General features: G+C 30.2%; 2 protein-coding genes across 3 annotated transcripts; both read right to left on the bottom strand.

Moving 5' to 3' along the window:
* Positions 1-4,074: 4,074 nt before the first annotated feature.
* LOC107487052 (transcription factor MYB41-like) lies at positions 4,075-6,138 on the bottom strand. Its single transcript, XM_016107632.3, has 3 exons — positions 5,792-6,138; positions 4,740-5,549; positions 4,075-4,336 (listed from the first exon to the last, which is right to left on the bottom strand). Exons 1-3 carry the CDS (start codon positions 6,058-6,060, stop codon positions 4,300-4,302), a joined length of 1,116 nt encoding a protein of 371 aa, XP_015963118.1. The 5' UTR covers positions 6,061-6,138; the 3' UTR covers positions 4,075-4,299.
* Positions 6,139-19,044: 12,906 nt separating this feature from the next.
* LOC107487187 (inositol-tetrakisphosphate 1-kinase 1) lies at positions 19,045-20,860 on the bottom strand. 2 transcript variants are annotated; one of them, XM_021141898.2, is made up of 2 exons: positions 19,777-20,860; positions 19,045-19,620 (listed from the first exon to the last, which is right to left on the bottom strand). In XM_021141898.2, the coding sequence occupies exons 1-2, from the start codon at positions 20,581-20,583 to the stop codon at positions 19,435-19,437; spliced, it is 993 nt and encodes a 330-aa protein (XP_020997557.1). In that variant the 5' UTR covers positions 20,584-20,860; the 3' UTR covers positions 19,045-19,434. The 2 variants fall into 2 exon arrangements, with proteins under 2 accessions (XP_020997557.1, XP_015963281.1); XM_016107795.2 differs by having other exon boundaries at positions 19,045-20,858.
* Positions 20,861-24,694: the final 3,834 nt, after the last annotated feature.

Here is a 24,694-nt window from a genome sequence, read left to right as displayed (position 1 = left end):
ATACACAACATGCATATTTATTTACATGGGGAGTGGTATATTATTTGTCTGGTTTGATAATAATGTTCTTAGACAAACTTGTACTATATATATATGCTATTTTTTTTATTCTCCTCTTCCAAATAAATCATATCTACTTTTGTGTTTATATATAATTATTCAAAATTCTAAGGATTATTTCTTTCAACGTATCTCTTTGAATCTTGGATGCTTTCAGTATTATTTACGAGTCAAGCATGCAAAACTGCTTTGGCTGCTATTGATTGTGTGACAAATCCAAAATCTATCGACTTAGATTCTCTCTCTAAGTGGATAGGCATAGTTAATTAAAATAGTGTTACTAGATATTCTTTAAATATTGTTTTTTATTCAATTTTTAGAGAGAAAAAAATAATTTTTTTATTTTTTAAATAATAAATTCTTAAAAAAAATTAACGAAAGATTAAATTTTAATTATACTTTCTAAGTGTTGTCAAAATTTTCTAATAACTATATCCACCACAACAATGATAGCTACCATATAATTCAACAAATCCGGATAAGATGACAAAATCTGAATCTGCCGTTGAAACTTGAAAAACTACAGTAATATGCCTAGATATTATAATTGTTAATTAAATGTTAATCTAATTTGATTAGATTTTAGAGTTGCATTATTATAACTATGAGTATGTTAAATTACAATTATTGCAGACCTAGGCTGATTATGTTTTGGAGTTTGATGATAAACGTGAATATGTTAGATTATAAATTGAGATCTTCTCCTTATTATTTATAAGTTGGAGTATGTTTTTTTAATAATTAAAAATGTCAAGTTTAATTCATGTTTGGGAATTTGATATAAGTTGCTTTGAATAGCTTTGTTTATTTCAAGTTTGATTCATGTTTTAGAATTGTTTATAATTTGAATTTTAAATGCGAATATTTTATCTAAAAAAAATAGTAGGATCAGGTGCGTTTTGTACTGAGTAAATAAATATATATCTACATAATTTATATGAGACAATACAAATTATATAATGAAATGTATCTACATAATTCAGTGAATAAGGTTTCAAAATTTATGCATTGTCCAAGACACCAAACTGAAAGACAGTCATCAAGAAAATCCTTAGGTTCATTACAACAAAACTTATATAATATATAACAACAACTAGATTTAATGTTTTTGAAATGGAATAAGTATAGGTTTTTGGATTTTACAAATAAAGATTGAGTGAGTGATTTAGCTATTGTGTGTACTTAGAGAATAATAATCTAGTGTTCTAAAAGTGTATGTCGTAAGAAGTAAAAGTAACACATAATAAGTTTAACGTAAAGTTTTGGCTTCCACACAAACAAAACTTATAATATTACAACAACTACTTAAGAAATTCAAAATGCTTCAAATATTGTCACCAATTATTTATTGTAACAATTAAAGTGTCTGTCTTCTGGTTGTTAATCCAATTCTTCACAGCAAATACAAATCTTTATTATTTTTAGAGAAATGAAAAATAAAAAGAAATTGTACTATATTCACTATAAAAAAAACCATTAAAAACTTTTAAAATTATGGTCATATATTGTTCTTCACTATTATCGTCAAACATAAATAAAAAATATCAATATTACCGTGGAATAAAGAAATCTAGCACATAATTGGTCGCTATTTTCACACAAAACTGCATTTAAAATGGTGTGATATTCCCACAAAATCCATATTAATTCGACTATTTGAAAAATTTAGGAATAAATTCAGAGTGGGTGACAAATGACAATCCCACCTAATTTTGGGGGGTTGTTAAAGATATAAAGGAAACCGTAATGATTAACACAGGATCAGTTAGTTTAAGATCACTTAGTGATTATATATGAGTTATTAGTTAGCTTGTCTTTTCCTTTGTGGAAGCCGGGTTTGTTATGTGAGCTATTCTCATTGGCTCTGTTGTTAACTGATTTTTTAGTCAAAGCCCATTATAAGAAAAATTGTGGCGTTTTTTTCTTTTTTTTTTTACAGTTTAGTGGGTTTAAAACCGCCATAATATGATAAACTATTTTTATTGCATATAAAGATAAAGATATAAATTTATCATAATGGTAAATTTTGTGAAAAAGTTATATGCATAAAATGTTACTTAGCTTAAATTATATCGATATTATTTTAACCACCCGTTTGTTTTTAAGCTAAAAATAAAGGTGGGTGCTTAGCTTCGATGTGTCAATGTTAATTATTAGGATGCAACTTGTGATGATCAAGAACACAACATCAGTTATATATATATGGTCCCCTCTAAAGCTATAATTTCTAGAATAATCGTGACTTGATATATATCGTCCAGCTAGATGATTCTAACAAGAAATCCCATGTCTCACATACATGTCATATCCATGAAATTAAAACCGAAAGTTGATTAGTGGAGAGATTAAGAAAGAGATAATAACTACGTAATTGAAACTAAATAGTAGATTATTTTTGCGCATAATAAATTGATATGACGCTGTACAAAATCTAAGTGTAGATCTGATAATATGACAGCAACAAAATAAATTTTTTTTTTTTTTTTTTTTTGGCAAAAGATGAAAAATGATTTCATATTGTTAAAAAAATAATTAATAAACTCTAAGGCAGCCATATTTCTCAATCTCTACTTATATTATCAAAATTAAGTTCTTTATTTTATTGTGTCAATTATCCATCATCCTAAGATTATTGTTACATATGATTATTTATGTATGTGTCTTTTTATTATTTTAAGTTTTATGGTGATTTTATAATATGATATTAGAATTTTAATTATCTAAAGTGTAAACTTTAAAAAGAAAGATATTATAACTCTCATGTTTTAAAAATAAAATTTCTAGAAAGCATATAAATATGAAATATTTCTCAGTTCATGAGTTAATTTTAGTATTGAGTTAGACCATTCAATTTTAATTCTAATATGATATTAGAATTACTTACAAACATTCATATTCTAAATGGTCATTTTTAAATGTAAAATTGTATTATAATTTATAAGTTTCATATCTTTTTAAGGATAAAATCTCTAAAATATTTATAAGTGTGAGCTGAGACATCACTCACCTAATAAATTTGTTTTTGAGATAAAATTAAGCTCACTTAATCTCAATTCTAATATAATATCAGAATTTATGATGAATTAATTTTTAGGTTGTTTCTAGAGTCGAATTAAACATATTCAATTTTAATTTTAATAAAAGAAAAATTTATATGTAAAATTCATGTGGTTGATAAAATAAGTGATGATTATTCTAGAAATTATGAATGACTGCTGCTGTGTCATTGATTAATCACAAGTTGCATCGTGTTATGTACCTAAAACATTATATATCATCGAATTGAAGCAGCACCTTTAGTGAACCTGAAAACAAAGGAGCAGTTGCAATAATAGATATATATGTGTGGCGCCGTGTTCATTATATCTATCTTGTGCAAAACGTAAACAATAATCTGACCTAATTAGTTTCAACGACAATTGTAATTTTTGTCATCTACTCTAATCTTCTACGTTCATATAATTTGATGTGATACTTATTAGATAGAAATTTCTTTAGCCGGCGAGAAATAGTAGTCACTTGGTTGACTTAAACATTATTCAAAAAGTCAAAGGCTTAATTATAAGCTTCATAGATTTATTGACTATGTATGCCTATCCCCGTTATTAGGACTTAGCTTAGCATCTAAAACGATTTTGGGTTTGTTACAAGATTAGATAGGATATTGAATTAATACTTAAAATGATTTTTGAAATTTGGAGACAGATTCAATTTGACTATTAAAATTTCAATTGACTCAATTTGAATCTCTAAATTTAAATAAGTGACTCACTTAACGTTCTAAATAAGCGTGCTGTTAACGAGATTAAAAACTAACGTGAGTCACTTATTTAAATTTGGAGACTCAAATTGAATTAATTGAAATTTTAGGGATTAAAATGAATCTGTTTTCAAATTTCATGAAACATTTTGAGTATTAATTCAGAGAATATTATAATTGAAATAAATAAATAAATAATTCTTAGATTTCAGAATTATGAATAATATATATGTAACTATTTTTTTTGGAATTAATTAAAGGAGAATCAAAAGAACCAATCAAATATATATTAAATTACAAGTATTTCTAAGGATTACAATTTGCCAAATATGCATGTGTATTTTTCTTGGTTTTGTGCACACAAACTACAATTATTTGGAATAAAAAAATAATGAATGAATAAATAAATTATATATGCATAATTTTTTTTTCAAAATTGTAAATTGATTTTTCTGAGACTGAATGATGATTCCTTCCGTCTACCACGAATTCTCTGAGGCACATATTGATGTCAAGCTGAAAAATAACAAGAAAATATATATCAGATTATTATCTAAAAGAGCCTCTATAAAAAAAAATAAAAAATAAAATTAAACAGAAATTGGAACGATTATAGTATGTTTACATTATGCTACAGGCAATAGCCAATCAAACACTTGCATGTTTTGGTGAAACTGCACCGTAAGTACCATATGGTTATGCATAAGAATCTAGTAAGGTGGAAGAAAGAAGTTAACTTGACGTGAAGTTGATAATTGATAGTCGTTAAATGAATTGATAGGTTTGACTTAATTATTATCTAACGATTTTTAACTATCAACTTCACGTAAAGTTAACTGCACCTGAGTTTTCAGAGTGTAGTAATGCATGCACCTAGAATCTAGAGCAATATAATCAGATAACAAGAACAAGGGCATACTCTAGAATATCTTTCCAGTAGGAGGCAGATGTTTCATCATCCTGAAGGAGCTTCTCCAAATCATCAAAGATTGTGTTGGAATTATTATTAGGTGACTGTGCTGTGGATGTTGGAGCTGTGTTGCAACAGCTACTATTCTTATTCTCCATCTGGTTGAAGCTGCTGCAGGTTCCATCAGTAATTACTGGAGAGGATGCTACTAATGCAGGAAACAGTGGATTAATCTCTGCTTGATTAGTAGTGTTGCTGAGTTTGTTATAGCATTCAAGCTCTTGTGTATTTGTTGACAATCCATGTTGAAAGAAGTCACTACTGTAGTCTGATTGAGATAATAGACCAGTAGTAGGGTTTGATTGTGATCCATATTCTTCACTTTTCAATCCAGCAAAAGGTTCTACAGTTTGAAGGATGTTTGACCCGTTAAGATAAGAATTATTGAAGCTGGGGTTTCCTAAGGGGAAATTAGGGTTATTCCCCAGATTAACAAATGTGTTGCTGTTCATAATTTGCAACAGATTTTGCAACAGATGTAGTTGGGATAATTGAGAAGTAACATCTCCTTGTAGAGCAATATTAGGGTTTCTCCCCCAAGTAGGAGTGTTCATATTCATCATAGGATTCCCTGAATTGGAGGACATGGCTGCTGCAAGCAAGTGTGTGAGATTGATGAGGTGATTGAAATCAGTCCTTGGCTTGTGTGTGTCTGGATCAATACCCATCTGCAGAAGCTTCTTCCTTATGTGAGTGTTCCAGAAATTCTTTATCTCGTTATCAGTTCTTCCAGGAAGATGGCTTGCAATCTTTGACCACCTATGACAAACATAATTAATGAAATAATTCGATTAAAACCACTCATTCCAAAAATTTAAAGAAAGGTAGAAACTCAGGTACAGTTGACTTCACGTGAAGTTGGTAATTGAAAACGGTTAGATTATTTGACTAAATTTTTATCTAACGGCTCTCAGTTATCAACTTCATGTGAAATCGACTGCACCTGAATTTTCACCTTAAAGAAATGAAATGAAAAAGAAGTACAAATGTGATATACAGACTTGTTTCCAAGAAGAGAATGAAGGTTGACGATGATCCTCTCCTCGTCTGGGGTGAATTTGCCTCTCTTGATATCGGGACGAAGGTAGTTAGCCCACCTGAGTCGGCAGCTCTTACCGCATCTGTTGAGACCAGCACGCTTTGAAAGAGTTCTCCAACTTCCATGACCGTGTTTCTTTATGTAATCAATCAGCTTCTCATCCTCTTCTGGTGTCCATGGCCCTTTCTTTACATTACCGCTACTCTCATCACAGCATGGTGACCTTCCCATCGATTGATTTCAGATGTTACACAATGATAGTTACGATGTTTCAACTTCAAAAGAGAGATTATTTTTCTTGTTAGGAACACTAGTGTTGCTTTGAGCATTTCATGATATATGTGGTGCTTTTATATATAGTTGTCAAGCTAGATTCAACATGTAATGTCATTGCTTGCTTTTCATTTTTAAATTACATTTACTAAACAAATTAATAATCAAATGGAAATATTGAGGAAGCAACCTGCTGGGAATGACTTTAATTTTTTTTGTATATTAAAAAAATATTGGTGTAATATTCACTCATTAGATTTGATGATGTTTTTTAAAATTATAGGAATAGGACAATACGTTCTCTTTATATTGACAATACGTCTTTTTGTATATTATATTTTAATTTAAAATATACAATATAAATAAGGTATATTGTTTTACTTCCACAATTTTAAAAAATACTATAAAATCTACTAATTGAATATTACACCAATATTTTTTCAATATACAAAAAAAATTAGTCGCTCGAAATTACTAGAGTCATGGATATATCCTTTTTTTTTCCCTTCCCTTACTTTTCAATATGATGATATATGGATTGCTTAGTTTAATAAGATATAGGGCATGACATAAAGTCTGACGATTGTGCTCCTCATTACATAATAAGGATTAATTCTTTCCAAATGCAACTTCTATTTAGAGATTTATTGTTAGCTAATAAATTATTATATATAAAAAATATGATTTAAATTTTTAATATTTAATTAGTAAATTAATTATGAGATCAATTTAAATTAGTTTTATACTTCTCATTATTTCTTTCTCTCATAAATATAACTATAAATTATTCATATGTTCTTTTTATCGATTTAAATTTTAAAAAAAAATATTTGGTGACATTTCTATTTGTAAGTGTAAAGAGTATAACAGACTTTAATTTTTATGCGTTATATATTAAGAAATCAATTTTTATATATGTAAAAAAAATTTATAGATATTTAATTACATTTTTGTTATATTATTAAAAATAATTAATTTTTAAATTTATAAATTTAATTAAATAATTATGTAAAATTATTTACACGTTCAATTCATCAAATTAAACTCATAATTAATGCAAGCTTCTATATTTACATTATCATTAAGTTTTTCCATGTAAATAACATTAACTTTTGGAACAAATAATGTATATAAAAATTAATTACTTTTATCTATATATCAAAAGCACATGGAATTGAAATTTAATTAATAAAAAATAAATTCAAACATGAATAATCCAATATAAACTCTTTACAATATGCATGTAATAATTCAATCTCACCGTTCAAACAATATATATCCACTAATAATTAATATACCACGCAAATGATAGATAAATATTTTCTTGAATAAGGATTATATTAAAAATGTTATTTATATATTAAAAATTAGTCACAAATTAGTTATATATTTTATAATTTATTTTTAATGTATATTTTATTTTTTAATATATATTTTATATTAAAATTTATTTTTTGTGGTTGATTTTATGATGTCCTAATAATTACTAAAACATTAAAATTAGCCCAAGATCGTATCAAAAAGCAAGTTGCTTGATTTAATGGGGTCTCCAATCTTAGTTGCATTGTTGTTTTTGTTTTTAGTAAATTGACTAAATTCTGATTCAGGCTTTGACTCACCAATTCTCTCAACATTTGACGATTTTCGATACAATCGAGACAGACATGAAGTAGCTACAGTAGAAATGAACGAACGGCGGCTCAAATTTAATATGATCACAACGATGGGCTCTGCACATGGATTATTTCAGCTATATATGTTTTCAAAATTATATGAAACGAGACTAACTTGAGTTTAAAAATTAATTAAAAAATTAAAAGATATTGTTGGAAGATATAATTATTTATGTTATATATTTTTATTTATTTAAAATTTTAAAAAATAATTTTATAATATAATATTAAATTTTTTTGTTTAAAAAATTTAGAGTTCGATTTTTAATAAATTTTAAAAAAGTATAAGATAAATAAAAAAATGGTGTAAAAAATTAAATAAATTTAAAATAAATTCTTTTATTTGAAACAAATATTAAAAAGATAATCAATTATGTTCTTTTTTATTAACTTAAATTTTTAAAAAAATAATTTTATGATAAATATCATCCATTTATAATACATCTCCTTAGATTTACAAGTAATTATTTTGAGCGTGCTTATTTTTAGTTAAGTGATTTTATAATATTGGATTGGATTAGATTAGATTTTATAATTTAATAGGGACTTTATTTTTCAAAAATTTAATTTTAATTTTAATATAGTATTAAAATTAAGATAGTTAGAATCGCGTTTTAACTCGTGAAAACGCACGAGTTTGTGTTTCTTCATGTAAAAACATAGAGTTGCTTAAATTGTCACTTCTGCCGTCATGTTGCGTTTCAGATTGAAAAAGTTTTTTTCTTAGCCTTGATTGCAGTTCAATCTAACCTAATGGCTCAATCTAAATAGAAGACCATAGAAAATAGGGAAGTCCTAGCAAACTAGCAATAAATTTTTTAATCTTTTAACCTCTCTCATTTTTACAGTTTATTGCTATGGAGAAAATTTTAAAATTTCACTTCTCTTAAGTTTTAATCTCTGTCTCTCTCTCCCTTTGACTCTAACTCTCTATCCTTCTAAAATTTGAATTCTGCGCGATCGAAATTCCCAATTTAGAGTGTCGTTGACTCACCGTGAGATTTGCTGTCGGTGTTGTCGAATCGCACTGGTAATGGTTGGACTGCGTAAGCATCATTTTGCGATTGTGACTTGTGAGACTCTATGACTTGTCTCTTTATTTCTGGTTCGCCTCTCTAGTTTTAGAGTCTGAATCACTACTACTTTTCTCTTTCCTTCACTGCTGCTAGTTTAATCTGTTGTTGTGTTTGTTTATTATTGATTATATTATAGATTGAATTGCTATCATCTATCTTTATTAGCTTACTGATTATATGGCAGGTTGATTATATTGTTCAATCTAAAATCTGGTTTTATGTGAATTATAGTATCTCTGCGTGCACGTAATTATAATATACCATTATCAGATACGTAAAATAAATCTTTTCAATTAGAATGTCTAATTGATCAAAATAAATATTTTTATTATTAATTTAGCTTTAACATAATATCATTAAAGTATGCAATACAGAGAAATATGGTGCTGGTGGCATGATAATTTTTTTTTATTTACTATTTGAATTTATTTTAGTGTTGTATAAATTTATAAATTGTAAATTTATATTTTAATTTGTGAGTTGAGTTACGAATTTGTGTTATGATTTTTAATTTGTTATTATATATATTAGTTATAGTCTTTTAAATAATTTAATTTATTTAAGATTTATTTTATTATTTGTAAAATTAATTTTTGCTATCAACTTTTTTGTCATAATTTTTATATTTTACGAGTCACATTTGCGTTTTGTTTTACAATTCAATGAATTATAATTTTAAACTAGATTAATGAATCAAAGTAAAAACTACCAGTTTATTACCTTAATCAAAACCTATTAAATTTAATATAATCAGACTACTCACGAATGATTATTCTAGCAATTAAACTTTATAATTCAGGTGTTTATTTATGGACATGAAAAAATTCTACATCTCTTAAAAAAATGATCTCTAGAATATTTATAAATGTAATTCACTCATAATCCGTTATACTAGTTTTTGGGATAAATTAAAAGCACTCAATTTTAATATATGAAATCTTAAATTAAATATATGAGTTTCAACCATATCTGTATGAATGCTAATATAATGCTACATATATATGTAGGTAAAATTAAGCAAATTAAAGGTAGGTAAAATAATCAATTTGGGTTGGTCGAGTAATCAGTTCATTCGTCTACTTAAAAAAGTGTTGGGGGTTCAAATCTTGTCTTATGTATGCAGCAACTCATTGGCCAATGATAAACCCTTAAATGGAGTTCAGATATGCGATGAATTAATTTTTAACTTGTCGAATTGAAGAATACTGTGGGTAACAAAAAAAAAAGGTAAAATCAATCTCATTCATCAACTCATTGTTAATGGTTTGAACGAAAACTATGAATGCTCCTTCCACAAATCTAAATTCCCTTCGTTCATATGTTGTATAAGTGAATAAAGGTTTTTATTAGAATTGAGATTGAGTGGACTTAAATTTTCAATTTTATGATGAGATGAAAGATATATTTTTTTATAAACCTAAATTTCCTTTATTCATGAGTCAATTAGTTATATATGCATGTGAATAAAAGTTGTTATTAGAATTGCGATCGAATGTATTTAACTTAAATTCAAAAACTACTTTATAAAGTGAGAGATATTTCATAATTATAAAATATTTAGAGATTTAGAGCGTAAATATTTATAGAAAAATAAAAGATACCATATTATAATTAAAATTTAGTGGGCTATTTTATAAAATAAAAAATATTTCACACTTATAAATTATCTAAAAAACTTATTCTTAAAAGACATAAAATTCATAATAATTTTGAAATAAGTCAATACTTTTAGTGAAAAAAATTTAAAAAACATACAGTTTTTATTAATTTAAATGCAAGGCAAATATAAAAAGAGTAATGCTATATATACAGTAAAATCAGCCATCAAAATTAGCCACCAATATAAAATATATGTTAAAAATATAAATACATATTAAAAATAAATTAAACCACATATATATTTATACACAAAAATATTAATGCTTTCTCTTAAAAACGTATCCCATGTATTGAGAAACTCTATATATCCACTTTCTTCCTTTTTTTTCTATAATTTTATTATATATAAACTAAGATCCTAATCTGATTTGTCATGGCTCACGCATTAACCTTGTCATTTTCTTTATCTAGATACATATGTATTGTGATTACCAAGATTAATTGAAAATTATTATAACATGCATGCAGCAGTCTCTACCTGCTCTTTGATCATTGTTCTGGGTGTCCTTATCTTCATTCAATTTCAAATATTCTTGGACAGAAATCCGTGTTCCCTCCATCATCAGTATAGTGTCATATATTTTAGAGGCGGCTCCCTGGCCTAGGGTCTCATCATCACTAACATATCAAATTTTTTGGAGCCATTCAGATTCAAACCCTAGCCTTCCTCATCTTACTTACCTCGTTGTAAACAAGTGTTATAAGCAATTGCTCATATTCTAATTTATTGTTAATTTTGATATTATATTATATGTTTCTAGCTATATCATCTAGTTGTTATTAAATATATAATTATTTAAGTGTGTTTATCTAAATTTAAATTTTTGAATTAAATGATCTCATAATATAACATATAAAAATTAATAAAAAAAATAGAATTCGATCCAACTTATTATTTATAAAGGAATTTAAATATGAGAAAAAAAATTGCAATTGCTTATGTGATGAGTCATATTCTACTTTTTCATTACAACTAATAAGTATTTTTGGAAAATAATACTCCTATATTTCAAATATAGAACACAATTTAATACCAAAATTATCAGTTAGTCTAGGTTAGAAATAAAGCAGTAATTATTAAGAGAAAGGAGATTCTCACGTAATACTAATTAATAATAACTACAAATTATCAAATGATATTCATATATATTTTTACTTCATAGCTTAAGATTATATAGGACGTGAATTCTTTTGTTACATTACATACAGAACTTGAATTTGTATTTCATTTATATAGAGTGGAAAAAGAAACTGTAAATATTCAATATAAAATAAAAAATATGAGAATATATTTATAGAGAGAGAGAATGGAGTATGCGAGCTAGAATAGTTGTCATGAAATTATTTTTTTTAATTTAAATTAATAAAAAAATCATGAATAGTTATATTTTTAACATTTTTTTTAAATAAGTATTTTTGAATTTGTTTAATTTTTGTATAAGGCTTTTTTTTTAATTTCTCTAATATTTCTTTTTTCTTTTTTTAGATTTACTAATAATCAAATTCTAAACGTTTTATATATAGAGTTCTAATTTCATGTCATGAAACCATTTTTCTTAAAAATTTAAGCTTTATATCTCTAAGTAGGTTTGGTCATTAATTATTTCTATTTTATGCTACAAGCAAATTACTAACTTCAAAACGTCATTTAAAGCAGAAATTAAGAAGCCTTAATTATAGGCCTTAATGCACACATGAAACCAAATTCAACGTTCGTTAATCTGGAGCTTCCTGTTATTTTATAAATGAAACACGTGTATACGTACACAAATGGTCTAGGAAAATGGAAGTGGCAAGAAAAATTAGTGAAATTAGCTTACAAATGTGAGTTACTAATAGTGATGAGCTTTATTGGTGTTAATAAGTTAACTCATGGACGCATATAACATTGTTACGTCCTTGTTCAAGTGATTATAGCTAGAGGTGTGATTTCAAATAAGTGTGGGTGTGGCACGTTATTTTCGTCTTATTTTACTTGAAATTAAAATCACGTGTTTGATTTTTTTTTTTTTTTAAATAGAATCTCAGTTAGATTGTTATCTGACCTCTCAAATGTTAGATTGCTCAAGGTTTAATATATATTGTTCAAAGAGGATGTGACATCATATAACCGCGATTTGTCAAATAGAAGCATGATGATGATGGTGAATTATGCCGGCAAATTTTCAACTTCTTGACTCATTTATATCCAATATTTTTTTGGGGCTATTTGGCTATTTGGATAACCAACCAGATAATTATTTGATTAAACTAATAACAATCAACGAAAACATAAGTCAAAATGTATCAATGTATGATATCTATCGACAGGAGCAAAGAACTAACCTATATAATAATATGGTATAGTATCTAACCAAACATTTTAATGTGTATTTTTTACGAACCATTTTACTTAGCAAAATTGGTTTCGTCAAAATAAGAGAAAAAAGTATAGCTTGCTGGGTCTCCGTACGTCTCTTTCGACAATAAAGCGAATTTAAGGTAGCCTTTGGTAGAAAGATTAAAATTGAAAGACTAAGACTGAAAGACAAAGACAGAGAATCTCAATATTCTGTTTAGTGTAAGGTAGAAAATAGAAATTGAAATAAGAATGAAACTCTAATTTAATTTGTACAAAGGATAAAATTAGAATTAATTAATTGAAATAAATATATTTTAAGTATAAAATGTTATTAAAATTTCAGTCTCCGTCTCTAAAAATTTCAGTCCTCCGTGTTTCTACTTTTTGGAAGTACTAAAATACTGAAATTTTGAGGACAGAGACAAAAATTTTAGTACCAGTCTCTGAATTAACAAACAATACTAAGTCTCAATCTTTCAGTCTCTGTTCCAGTACCTTAAAACAAACGCTACCTAAGAGAATAAAAAAAATTGTTAACTAAAAAAAATTGAAAAATTTTCAAGTATACCATCATATCGGTGTTTCAATGATTTGTAATTGTTGATCTTAATTATAAAAAATATATATAATATATATAATTAAAATTAACGGTTAAAAATCAATATACACCCGTACACTTGAAAATCTTCCCAAAAAAAACTACAAGCGAGGGAAAGCAAGTTAGTAACGTGTTTCCTCACGCATGAACACAAACTTCGTCGAAAAGGTTACTGCCCTAAAGGTAGGTTAGGTATGCTTTAATGTAATACAAGTAAAACCTATTAAATATATATAATTTTTCCCTTGTTAACGGTATTCACCTAATATATGAAGAAAGTCAATTTCTTATAATACTCTGTCAGATCTCTAATGGTCTATATATGACCTCTATTCTGTGTAAAAATTAATGGGTTAATTAATTATGTTGTGTACCTTATTGTTCTGAGATACATATATGGTATAGATTCATTGATCATAATCTATTGGTGGATTAATATGAACATTAATAAAACTGTGATCCATTTAATATTGAATAATAATTAATATGCAAAGTGTGGTTTTTTATACAAACTAATTAAAAGATTCACAATATATGTTGAAGTGCAGTTTCCACTTGAACACTCGTTAGTTTAGCAGAGTCATCTTAATTGGCAATGCATTAGTCTACAATAGTTTTGATGATTATTAATTAGTATTTAGTGATTAGGGTGATAACACATTGGCCTTCACAAAGTCCTCCCGAAACATGTTAGTAAAAGAGAAATGATGATGTTTATATTATATATCTTTTATTTATAATTTTTTTGTATATCTTCTGATCTTCTCTATTGTAATAAAATAAATTGTTTATTTTTGTATGCTTTTTATTAATCACTTGTAATATCAAAAATATAAAATATATAAAAAAGTTTATACAAACATTGTGCATTCTTTGTAACAATTCATAACCTTTTAACTATTTCTATTTATACGTCATTCTGTTACTTCTATTATCATATTCAAATTTTGTTGTATTATCGAGTTATAATCATGTCCCAAACTATGTTTTATTTTTTCAAAATTACATTAGTTTATTATTCAGTTCTCAACACAGAAATTACTAAAACATTGTCCTCTTTTGGCGATGATAAAAATTTATTGTGTTAATTGGACAATCAAGCATACAAAGCAGCATTATTAGTTCTTGGTGAGCAAGAATGGAGTCACCGAGATTTGGGAGGCTTTAAAAAATGGGATAATTAAAGGGGTAATTTACCCTCTATTTTAGGGATGACAAAACTCTCCGAAATGCGGGGATTCTTGTGGGGACTGCTCCGAATGGGGATCCGACTGTGGAAAATTTTTTCTGTGGGGATGAGGATGGGGATGGGAGACAAAATTTTCCCGAGACTGGCGCGGGACTCGAACGGGGATTCCCGCCCCATCCCCGCTAATTCCCGAAATTCATAAATTTACTGAATTGTCCTTAGGTAGCGTTTGGTGGAGAGACAGAGACAGAAAGACTGAGACTGAGAGACAGAGACTAAGAGACAGGGATTGAAACAAATCTCAGTATTTTGTTTGGTGCAAAATGGGAGACAGGAATTGAAACAAGAATGAAACTCTAATTTAATTTGCATAAAGGGTAAAATTAGAATTAATTAATTGAAATGAAAGTATTTTAGGTATAAAATATTATTAAAGTTTCAGTCTCCATTTCTAAAAATTTCAGTCTCCTGTGTCCCTACTTTTTGGAAGTACTGAAATACTGAAATTTTGGAGACAGAGACAGAAATTTTAGTACCAGTCTCTAAACTAACAAACACGATACTGGGTCTCAGTTTCTCAGTCTCTGTCTCAGTACCTGAAAACAAACGCTAATAGTTAATTTCTCATATATATTTTTTAGTCATTTTACAAACACACACACACACACACACATATATATATATAAACCAAAAACTTCTAATCCTCATTTGCATAACCCTTTTTCAATTTAGAAATTCCTAACGCTGTCCATACTTCATCCAACCTCTTTGGAGCCACCTTCTCGCCACTCTCCCTTCTCACCGCATCGTTTCACCTCACCGTGTCATGATCCTCACCGCGTAGTGCTCTCTATTTGCGGCGTTCCTTTCCGTAATTCTGTCGTCGTGTCCATTTTATTCTCTGTTACCGCGTCTCCTACCTTGTCCATTTCTCTGTCCTCTGGCTCACCGTTGCATCCTCCCACTGCGTCATTTTGAAAGAAGTCACTATCTTGACGTTTAGATTTTTTGTATAAATCTTGTTGTTTTTGTATAGAATGGATACTTACACCTCTATTAATATGGAAATTAATAATTAGTTAGAACTATGAGATAGATGGGGAATGGGTCCCCGCGGAGAATGGGGTCCCGTGAAAAATGGAGATGAGGAGCAATATTCTCCCACGGCGGGGAATGAGGACGGAAATGGAGAGTAAATCTGGGGGCGGGGATGGGGAGCAGGGAGGCATCCCCTGCCCCACCCCACCCTATCCCATTGACATCCCTACTCTATTTTAGAGAGGCTTGAATAAAATTCACTACAAAATAATTATTAATTAAAAATACAGATTAAAAAAATCCAATTTTTTTTCTCTTTTATTCACTTAACGAATTTTCTTTTAAGCTTTTAGATGTTTGTTAATAGGTACACCAACCGATGGCGTCCACATGTTCACATACTCCTGCAACATTTTTTTTTTTTAATATTGAACTAAGTTTGGGATATACGGTTAAAATAGAAATAATCAATGTCGTAGGCATATACTTTGTTAGAGGTGGGTGAGTGGAAATTTAGATTTAGGTATAGCGTACGTTTATCAAATTTTTATCAAAAAGCTAAGAGTTGAACAATCAAGTATCGAAACTAAACCAGAATATTATAACTTAACATTCGTTGACTTTCAAATTTGTTCAATCTTGAGAATAATTCTTGTGTGTTGTGGTTTTATTATGTGGTGTTCCAAGTATACCAACTATGAAATTAGAATATCATCAAACTATTGCCTACAAAAGAAGAAGATCCCAAACCAATGAAGGCTTCAACACTACTCCAAAAGCTAGACTGTAAAGAAAAGTGGTTTTTTAATAGATAGTTTTAGACACTAAGGAAAACACCATTACAATACTAAGCATAAGACTAGGACTAAACATTGTAGTGAGTGATATTCAAACGATAATGCTTTTGTTATAGCATTTTGTTTCACGGGAATTTTGTTTATTTTACTTTATGTTTGGATTTGTTGGCTTCCTATTGTGTTCTGCTATGGGGTACATTTGTATAAAAATATATAATACTTTTGGATTAATAAGTTTGATTGATTGATTGAAAAGCAATGCCAGATAAACATGAGCATGACACTAATCTGATGCTTGAATCCTGTTAAAGCATTTGTATGAGTTAATCAACAAAAATTTTGGTTGAGATTTTTAGCAAATTGCTGTCATTTTTCAATTTTTGGTCTGCTATTCAATTGCATGTTTGCAATTAGAGAAAATTGGAAAATAAAAGTGTATTTAGTTTGTGTTTTGAATTTTAAAATGTTATGGGGAAAAAATAGAAATGGGATAAAAAGTTATTATTTTCACTACTTGCGTGTTTTTAGAAAATTCTAAAAATAGAAAAACAGATAATAAAAACAAAAAATAAAATGCAACCAAACCACTTTCCCACAACAATAATTTTGGTGGATAGATTTGGATTTTCCTTTTCTTTTGGATGCGCTTTGTTTTCGTTTTCATATCCAGAGCATGTATACAATCCAACTCTTAATGGGCCTCTATCTTTGGCATCTTGTATTGCAAGTCCTAAAAAAAAAAAAAAACTATATCTTGTATTGTTGTGTTAATATTTAATTGGAGAGGATTTGGTCCTCTCAACATGTTAATCTCAGCTGAACGGTGAACCAAAATATACAAGGTTGCTCAGTGTTCTTAGTGACATGCTGGTGGGAAGAAGGAGACTTTTGACTCTCATCAACACCTCGGCGGTGAGACAAGAAATCCATGTCGCATGGCATCCTCCTCCTCAAGGTGTGTTAAGGGACGAGCAAGGAAAATGAGTTGCTAGGTTCATGCTAGTGGGAGCTGGGTTTCTTAAGTGCTCAGACAAATATTAGGGGATGATTTTAGAGGGGCTATCTTACCCATTTACTTGCAAAAAAGAAATGTTAATCTCAGCTAGAACACTATGATGCACAGCCAGTTTACATTGTTCTAGTGTGAAACCAAAAGCAAAGCACAATAAAACGCTATTCTTCAATGCAGTGTGTAGAATTACATTCACTAACCAATACCAACTTCCCTACATATCGAAGGTTAAATAACAAAAAGCATTAAAAAGATGACAGAAATAAAGTAAAAATGATAACACAGGAAGAACTACAATGGATCATAACTATGAAAGCACATATCACGACACATTGCCACCAGGTCACAGAAAAATTTTGAATCATGCAAGCACCCATTAGCCTTTAGATTAATATAAATGATCATGTACCTTATTTTTCTGCTTCTTACACTGGACCATAAAAAAGATCAACTACACTCGCATCATTTCAGTACCTAATAACTTCTCCATGGGCACTTCTATCAATCAAGATCATTGAGCAGTGCCTACTTATTGATCAATTGCACAGCATATTAATATGAACGTAGTAAACTTAGTAGTGAAATCAGTATATAATTCCATTTAACTGAGTTGATTCAGTACAGCACAATGCACTAACCCAAAATCCGAAAATATATGTTGTTTGCTAATCTACATAATGCACCTCAATAGATGATAAAACTCGAGGTTAAGTATAAGGAAATTATGAAAGGAAAGAAAATGAAAACCACTGATCATGTGCATCAACAAGAATCTCTTTCCAATATATCAAGCCGAAGAATACCAATAAATAAGCATCACCATAGAGTAGCACTTATTGGGTAGATCTCCTGCTCATAGTAGACAAAACTCAATGCTTGCTACCCAAAAATGAAAATAATAATAACTTGGTCAAACAAAAACAACTGGAGAAAAAGGCTATCTTTGCTAATAATCCATCTCAATTGCACCAAAAAGCCGTAAGCCAATAACACGAATGTCCAATTCAGTTTGTTAATCATATATTTATACCCCAGCACGACACTGGTGCTGAACATATTTGCTTCAATTCCCAATAGATCACAGTTATTAATCAGGTAATGTCTTTGCATTTTATCAAAGATAGGCAGAAAATAAGAAATTAAGAATTCTAAAAGTAAATCAGATTCAGCCCAAAAATGCCTACAAACTGAGAACACACTACTTTTGAAAATGCACTGTAAACACGGAATAATCAGTATTTCATTTTTATATAGAATATGCATTACCCCACATACAACCAATTAAATTGCACCACAACCTTAGACAATATGCATTACCTCAATTGCAGCCGTTGCATCAGCTGCATTTTTCCAGACTTTTTAGCAATAGCAACACAACCACAATTGACAACCGCAATTGACCACATTTTAAGGCATATTCAGTAGCAATCTCTTATAATTAGGAACATCATGACTTAGTAAACAAGATAGCTATCAGTCAAGTGTAGGTTATAACAACTAACGATAAAATCACAATCATTGTGAATGCAGAAATCAAGAAATCCAAAATGAGGATAGAATTGATCAAAGGAAGAATTAAGGCATCGAATTAAATGCAAAAACAAACAACGTAAAGCAGTTTCTAGCATGAACTTAAGCCTCAAAATACAACTTTCCTAAAGCTTCAGGTATTTGAGAACTATCTATCTCCTGAGCAATGCTGTAAGGAATATACATGTTAAGAGGTTAAAAAACTAGCACAAACAACCCTACCAATTCCACCACTGTACCAACTGGCTACCCCTAAACAGAATGTGCAGCTCATGTCTAACCACCAACTGGTTAATGGGTCCAGTTTGCAAATTCAGGTTACCCAAAATCACCAGTCAATGACAGAGTGCATTATATGAGAAACACATTATTCGTTTGGGAAAAAAAGTAAAGAAAAAGAAAAAGAAAAAGAAAAATCCTCATACTTGAACAGAACTCTCTTTCTCTTCCATGCCAAGACTTGAAACTTGAAGGTTACCCTCATCCCCATCTCCACAAAAACTACCGCTCACAATGGACCTTGAATCATCACAACCCTGCCAACACCTCTCCGAACCGGCACTTTCCTCCGCAATGGCACCCGCTGTGCCATCCTCTTCGGTTTTCTTGCACAACACATCACAGAAAAAATCTGTCAAGACAGCCTCATAGCCAGGCATTTTTGCATACCCTGGGAAGTAATTGATGTCAATGATAAGGTACCGATTCCCATACCGGGAATCCCTAATGACATCAAAATTAAAGAGGTTCAGCTTCATCACCTTCCTCAATCCCCGAGCAATGTCCGTGACAAAGCTCAACGGCGGCATCTCGGTATCACCCAAATGCATCATCTCGTAGTAACTGTCATCAATAGTCTGGTTCGCCGCCAAATTCGACACCTGAGAGAACGAGAGGACCTCGTCCGAGACCTTCTTCTCTTCGGAGACGTCGGGGAGGGACTTCCTCTTCACGCATCTCACGCGCTCGCCGACAACATACACCTTGAAGATGACGCCGCCGTGGTTAACGAACTCCTGCAGAACGATCGGTGGCTTCAGCTTGTTGAGGCCATCGTGGCTGAACACCAACGCCATCTTGTGCGACTTGGCGCTGCCGTCGGCGACGAGCGGCTTAGCGATCACCGGAAACTTCAGCGTCTCCCACGCCTGCCGGTCGAACAGTGTTTCTTTGTCGTAGATCACGATCTGCTTCGGGATTCCAAATGTCTCACCGCTGCAGCGGCACTCGATTCTCAGCTCCGAAACCACCTGCAGCATCGAAATCCGGTTGTGGAGCCGCTCGATCGCCTCCGGCGAGTCAAGAACCGCCGCATTAGGGTTCGCCGCCGCAAATTCCCTCAGCTGGCGCTTCCAGTCGTCGCCGTATAGCTTGTGGAGGAGGCAATCGAATGGACCCTGCTCCGACAATGGTAGATTTGTGTCGACCCTTACGAGGTCGATACCGCGCGAGCGGGCGAGGGAAACGAGCGAGTCGCGGATGAAGCTCTGCTGCTTCTTCGGTGCGAGCGCGTAACCTATGCGGAATCTCTTCTTCCCTTCTCCTCCTCGTTCTTCTCCTTCCGCCATTGAAATCCCTTTCAGTGGTGCTGGTGGTGGTGATTCTCAAGAAAGGCAAGAACGCAAGCAAGGCTCATGCGAGCCGAAGAAAGAATCGCATTCGCAAGAAAACGAGAGATAATAGCGCGAGATTTTGGAGATTTGGGGCGAGAGAGGGCTAGGGTTTTCTCTTTTTGTTTCTTTTGATTTTTCGACGTCGTTTCGATGGAAGAAAAATTTGCAGAAAAGGAAGCTAGAGAAGAGGAAAATAGAAAGGGGAAAAAGGATATGTACGAACGAGGGTGTGGATATATATAGCTTATACACTAGGGTTAGAGTGAAGGGTGGGGTGATAACATAACCTGGCTTAGTTAAGAAAAGGAAGAGGATCGGGGTACACGTGGCGTTATTACTTGGTGCGCTCTGTGGATTCGCGCCGCTTTATTATTGAGTGAGTGTGTGTTTCTGTGTGATACTATTACTGTTACAGCAGAGTCAAAGTCAGAGCCTCATAAGATTTGGAGGGTGCATTGCTAGGATTAACTCCAATGGAGGAGCAATAATTATTAATTAAAGGGGAATAATTTTATTTGTGCGGAGACTTTTTGACTTTGGTCTTCCCAGCTTAGACTAATTAATAGCGTTAGAAATTACTCTTATTGAACCATTTTTCCCCGTGTTAGGAAATGTAGATGTTCGAGAAGAAAGTGGAAATAAAATATTGATTATTGTTTATACAAAATAAATTCAATTGCATAAATATTTTGAGTATAATTTTCACTTTCAATGCAAGATAAGACCCCTTCTTTTCTCAAATAAGTGTTTGGTTTTTTTACTTTTCAAATGAATTAAGATTGGAGTTATAAAAATTTTAAAAATATCACTAAATTACTCTTAGTAACAATATTTATGACTAAAAAATATAATATTGTCACATAATTTGTTAAAAAAATTAAAAATACAGAATTGATTAATATTTACTGAAATATAAAAAATATTAATTACCTAACATTATATTTCTATTTTTATAACATCCAATTGCACCAGAAGAAGCTAAAAAATCTTTCATGATAGCTAGGCTGGGTACCCCTACCGTAGGTGGGTCTTCAAAATTCCACACTCTTTGGCCCGGTGCACCATCTTGAATTATCCCATGCCATTCACGGGATGAAAATATGAAATTGAGAGGTTCTTTTTTCCCTCCTCAGAAAAAAGGACCTTTTTCTCCCGACACTTTGTCCCCCCTTCGTCATTTTAGGGTCCTACCACTTTCTTAATTTAATTTTAAGTTAAACCATTAAAAATATATTGAAATTTTTTATTGTAGATAAAAACATTTTTAAATTTTATTATTGACAAAAATATCATCAAATTATTTTAAAACGTGATAGAAATATACGTTTATAAACTGAAACGTTATATAACAAAAAAAAAAACAATGTAACAAAGAAAATTTTTCACGTGATGACAAGTGAATTTTTCATCTTTATAAGTGAGTCATATTACGATTTTTCATTCAGAACAAATATTTATCACGAGTGAATATTTTCTGCACATTTTTAAATTATTTAAGAATAACTTTATCCATAACAAAATATATTAACATTTTTGTCTGACACTTAAAATAATTTCAATGTATTTTTTGTGAATTACCCTTAATTTTATATGTTAATGTTAAAAACGGTTCTTAAAAGATAATGTATAAATTAATTTAATTTGTTCAAATATTCAACCATTTAATTTAATCTTTAAAAATATTAACATGAATTAATTTTACTTTTAAATCAAAATGACTTATATGTGTAGTATTTTTCTTTTGTTAATTTCTCATTAATCTGTCACTAATAAACATGTAAAATAAAATTTATTATATATTATATTTTTAACATGTCACTTGACTTTTAATATTAACACATCATTAAAAAATTATAAAAGAATAATTTGACTCGCATATTTTGTTGGAACAAATTAAAATATTAAATCTTTTAATACCAAATTAACTCATACATAATTTTTAAACATCAATCTTTTAATTTCAAAAGTTTAGATGAAGATTCGTAATTAAGATTCATCGAATGGAGGGCCAAATTAAATTCTTTGGCTGGAAAACAACACAAGAATTCTTTGATGGTGGTAATTCACACGGACAAATTATGTTTGCGTCATATATCTCTGTATATATACTNATTAATCTTAGGAATTTTAATTTTAATACCCTTATAATATAAAAAATTTTAGATGATCATCTAATATAATTCACATATTTAAATGATTTTTTAAATAATAAATTCAATAATTAATTATTTTTAATAATATAATAATATACTATTAAATGTGTATGTATATATACATTTGCTTCTTTCAGTTAATCTTAATGTATATATAGTTATATACACAAAAAAAGGTTAAAATGGAGGGAAAAGAAGTCTTGCTTCAAAAATGTAGCGAAGAATTGAGTTTTCATTGTTAGAAAAATCACAATGCAGTTTATTTTTTCAAATACTTTTCAATTGTTTTTTTTTATTTTTAATGCGCTTTTAATATATTAAACACATTAAAAATATTAAAACATTAAAAGTAGTTAACTTTTTTCAGTATCCTTCACAAGAGTTAGAAAAATAAGAGAAAACAATAAAAAAAAGTTTGTGTGTTTAAGTTATATAGAATAATATAATATAAAAAGATATTTTTAGGTATTAAAAAAATTAAAATAATAAAAATATAATGTAACACCCTACCACACAGGGCCTTACGCTTAAGTCGTAAAGCAGAGGTGGCAAGGTATTACGACCTCTAAAAGAAAATGATATCTACATAGATATAGTTGGGTGAAATCATATCTAGGAGCCTTGAAAAACAAGCTAAACAAATTGATAAACAGAAAATCGTGACACACTCGCATGGATATTCGTAAAACGGACAGGTAAAATCGAAAGATAACTGAACACATATATATACATATCAGAGTTCCAAAACTCAGATAGCAAGCTCCAGACTCGACCTGCGAAGCTAAGGCCGACCAGAGTATATAATTACATATATATACAACCCAAAATAAAGCTCAAACCACAAAATAAACCCCTGTGTCTCCAAGTCGACCTCTAGGAGGGACAAAACACAAAATATACATGCGGAGATTCTATAAACATATATACATAGCCTAAAACAAAATATGACAGTCCAAAAGACAGTTCTTCGCTCGTAAGGAGGATACCCAAATGCTCAACGAGGTGTCTCTCGACCTGCATCTGAAAAACAACAACATAGTATGGGATGAGAACCGGAGGTTCTCAGTATGGTAAAGGTGCCCACATAGTTAATATAAAAGGTCTCGGGAAAGCCAGAGGCATTCCTAAAACTTCGACACTCAGAATCATTCTTAAGGAAAATAAACTAAACCAAAAGTTAGGAAAGCTATCTAAGGTATTCTAATTCTGAATGTAACTTTAACCTAATAATTCACGTTCTGTCTCCTCTAATCATCCGAATCATTGGTGGAACAATCCTCTCTCCTCACACCTTCGCCAAGAAGAATTTCTCAGAAAAGATACACATATAGTTCAAGCAAGAAAAGCACAGGTAGAGAAGCATTTACAGCAAGTAGAACAAGTAGTAGATAAGTAGAATTTAACAGTTAAACAAACTAAAGCAATGCACACCCAAACAAAGCAAACAAATGCATATGATGTATGCCTGTCCTATGGCTGATGAGTCTCATCTGTCGGTTATACAGCCAACCCGACAAGTCCTGGTAGTTAACCATTGGACAGTCCCTCTGTGCGCGCATCCCCAAGCTCAATAATATTCCATGGAGTCAAACTCCAAGCTCAAATATAATATTCCATGGAGTCACACTCCAAGCTCAATAGTATAGTATTCCATGGAGTTAAACTCTAAGCTCAATAATATAGTATTCCATGGAGTTAAACTCTAAGCTCAATAATATAGTATTCCATGGAGTTAAACTCTAAGCTCAATAATATAGTATTCCATGGAGTTAAACTCTAAGCTCAATAATATAGTATTCCATGGAGTTAAACTCTAAGCTCAATAATATAGTATTCCATGGAGTTAAACTCCAAGCTCAATAATATTCAATATTCATATTTATATGCATGCCCATGGGGGAATCCGGGGAGTT

This window comes from Arachis duranensis, chromosome 5 (genome assembly GCF_000817695.3).
Source record: "Arachis duranensis cultivar V14167 chromosome 5, aradu.V14167.gnm2.J7QH, whole genome shotgun sequence".
Taxonomy (NCBI): domain Eukaryota; kingdom Viridiplantae; phylum Streptophyta; class Magnoliopsida; order Fabales; family Fabaceae; genus Arachis; species Arachis duranensis.
Note: the sequence above shows the minus strand (reverse complement) of the source record. Positions and strands in the feature narration are given on the sequence as shown.

Excerpts from the sequence above, each read along its gene's own strand:
- LOC107487052 (XM_016107632.3), bottom strand. The coding sequence starts at position 6,060 with ATGGGAAGGTCACCATGCTGTGATGAGAGTAGCGGTAATGTAAAGAAA. Across the intron at positions 5,550-5,791 it reads CATTCTCTTCTTGGAAACAA|GTGGTCAAAGATTGCAAGCC; the intron begins GTCTGTATATCA and ends TGTTTGTCATAG. Across the intron at positions 4,337-4,739 it reads TACTGGAAAGATATTCTAGA|CTTGACATCAATATGTGCCT; the intron begins GTATGCCCTTGT and ends GTTATTTTTCAG.
- LOC107487187 (XM_016107795.2), bottom strand. The coding sequence starts at position 20,583 with ATGGCGGAAGGAGAAGAACGAGGAGGAGAAGGGAAGAAGAGATTCCGC.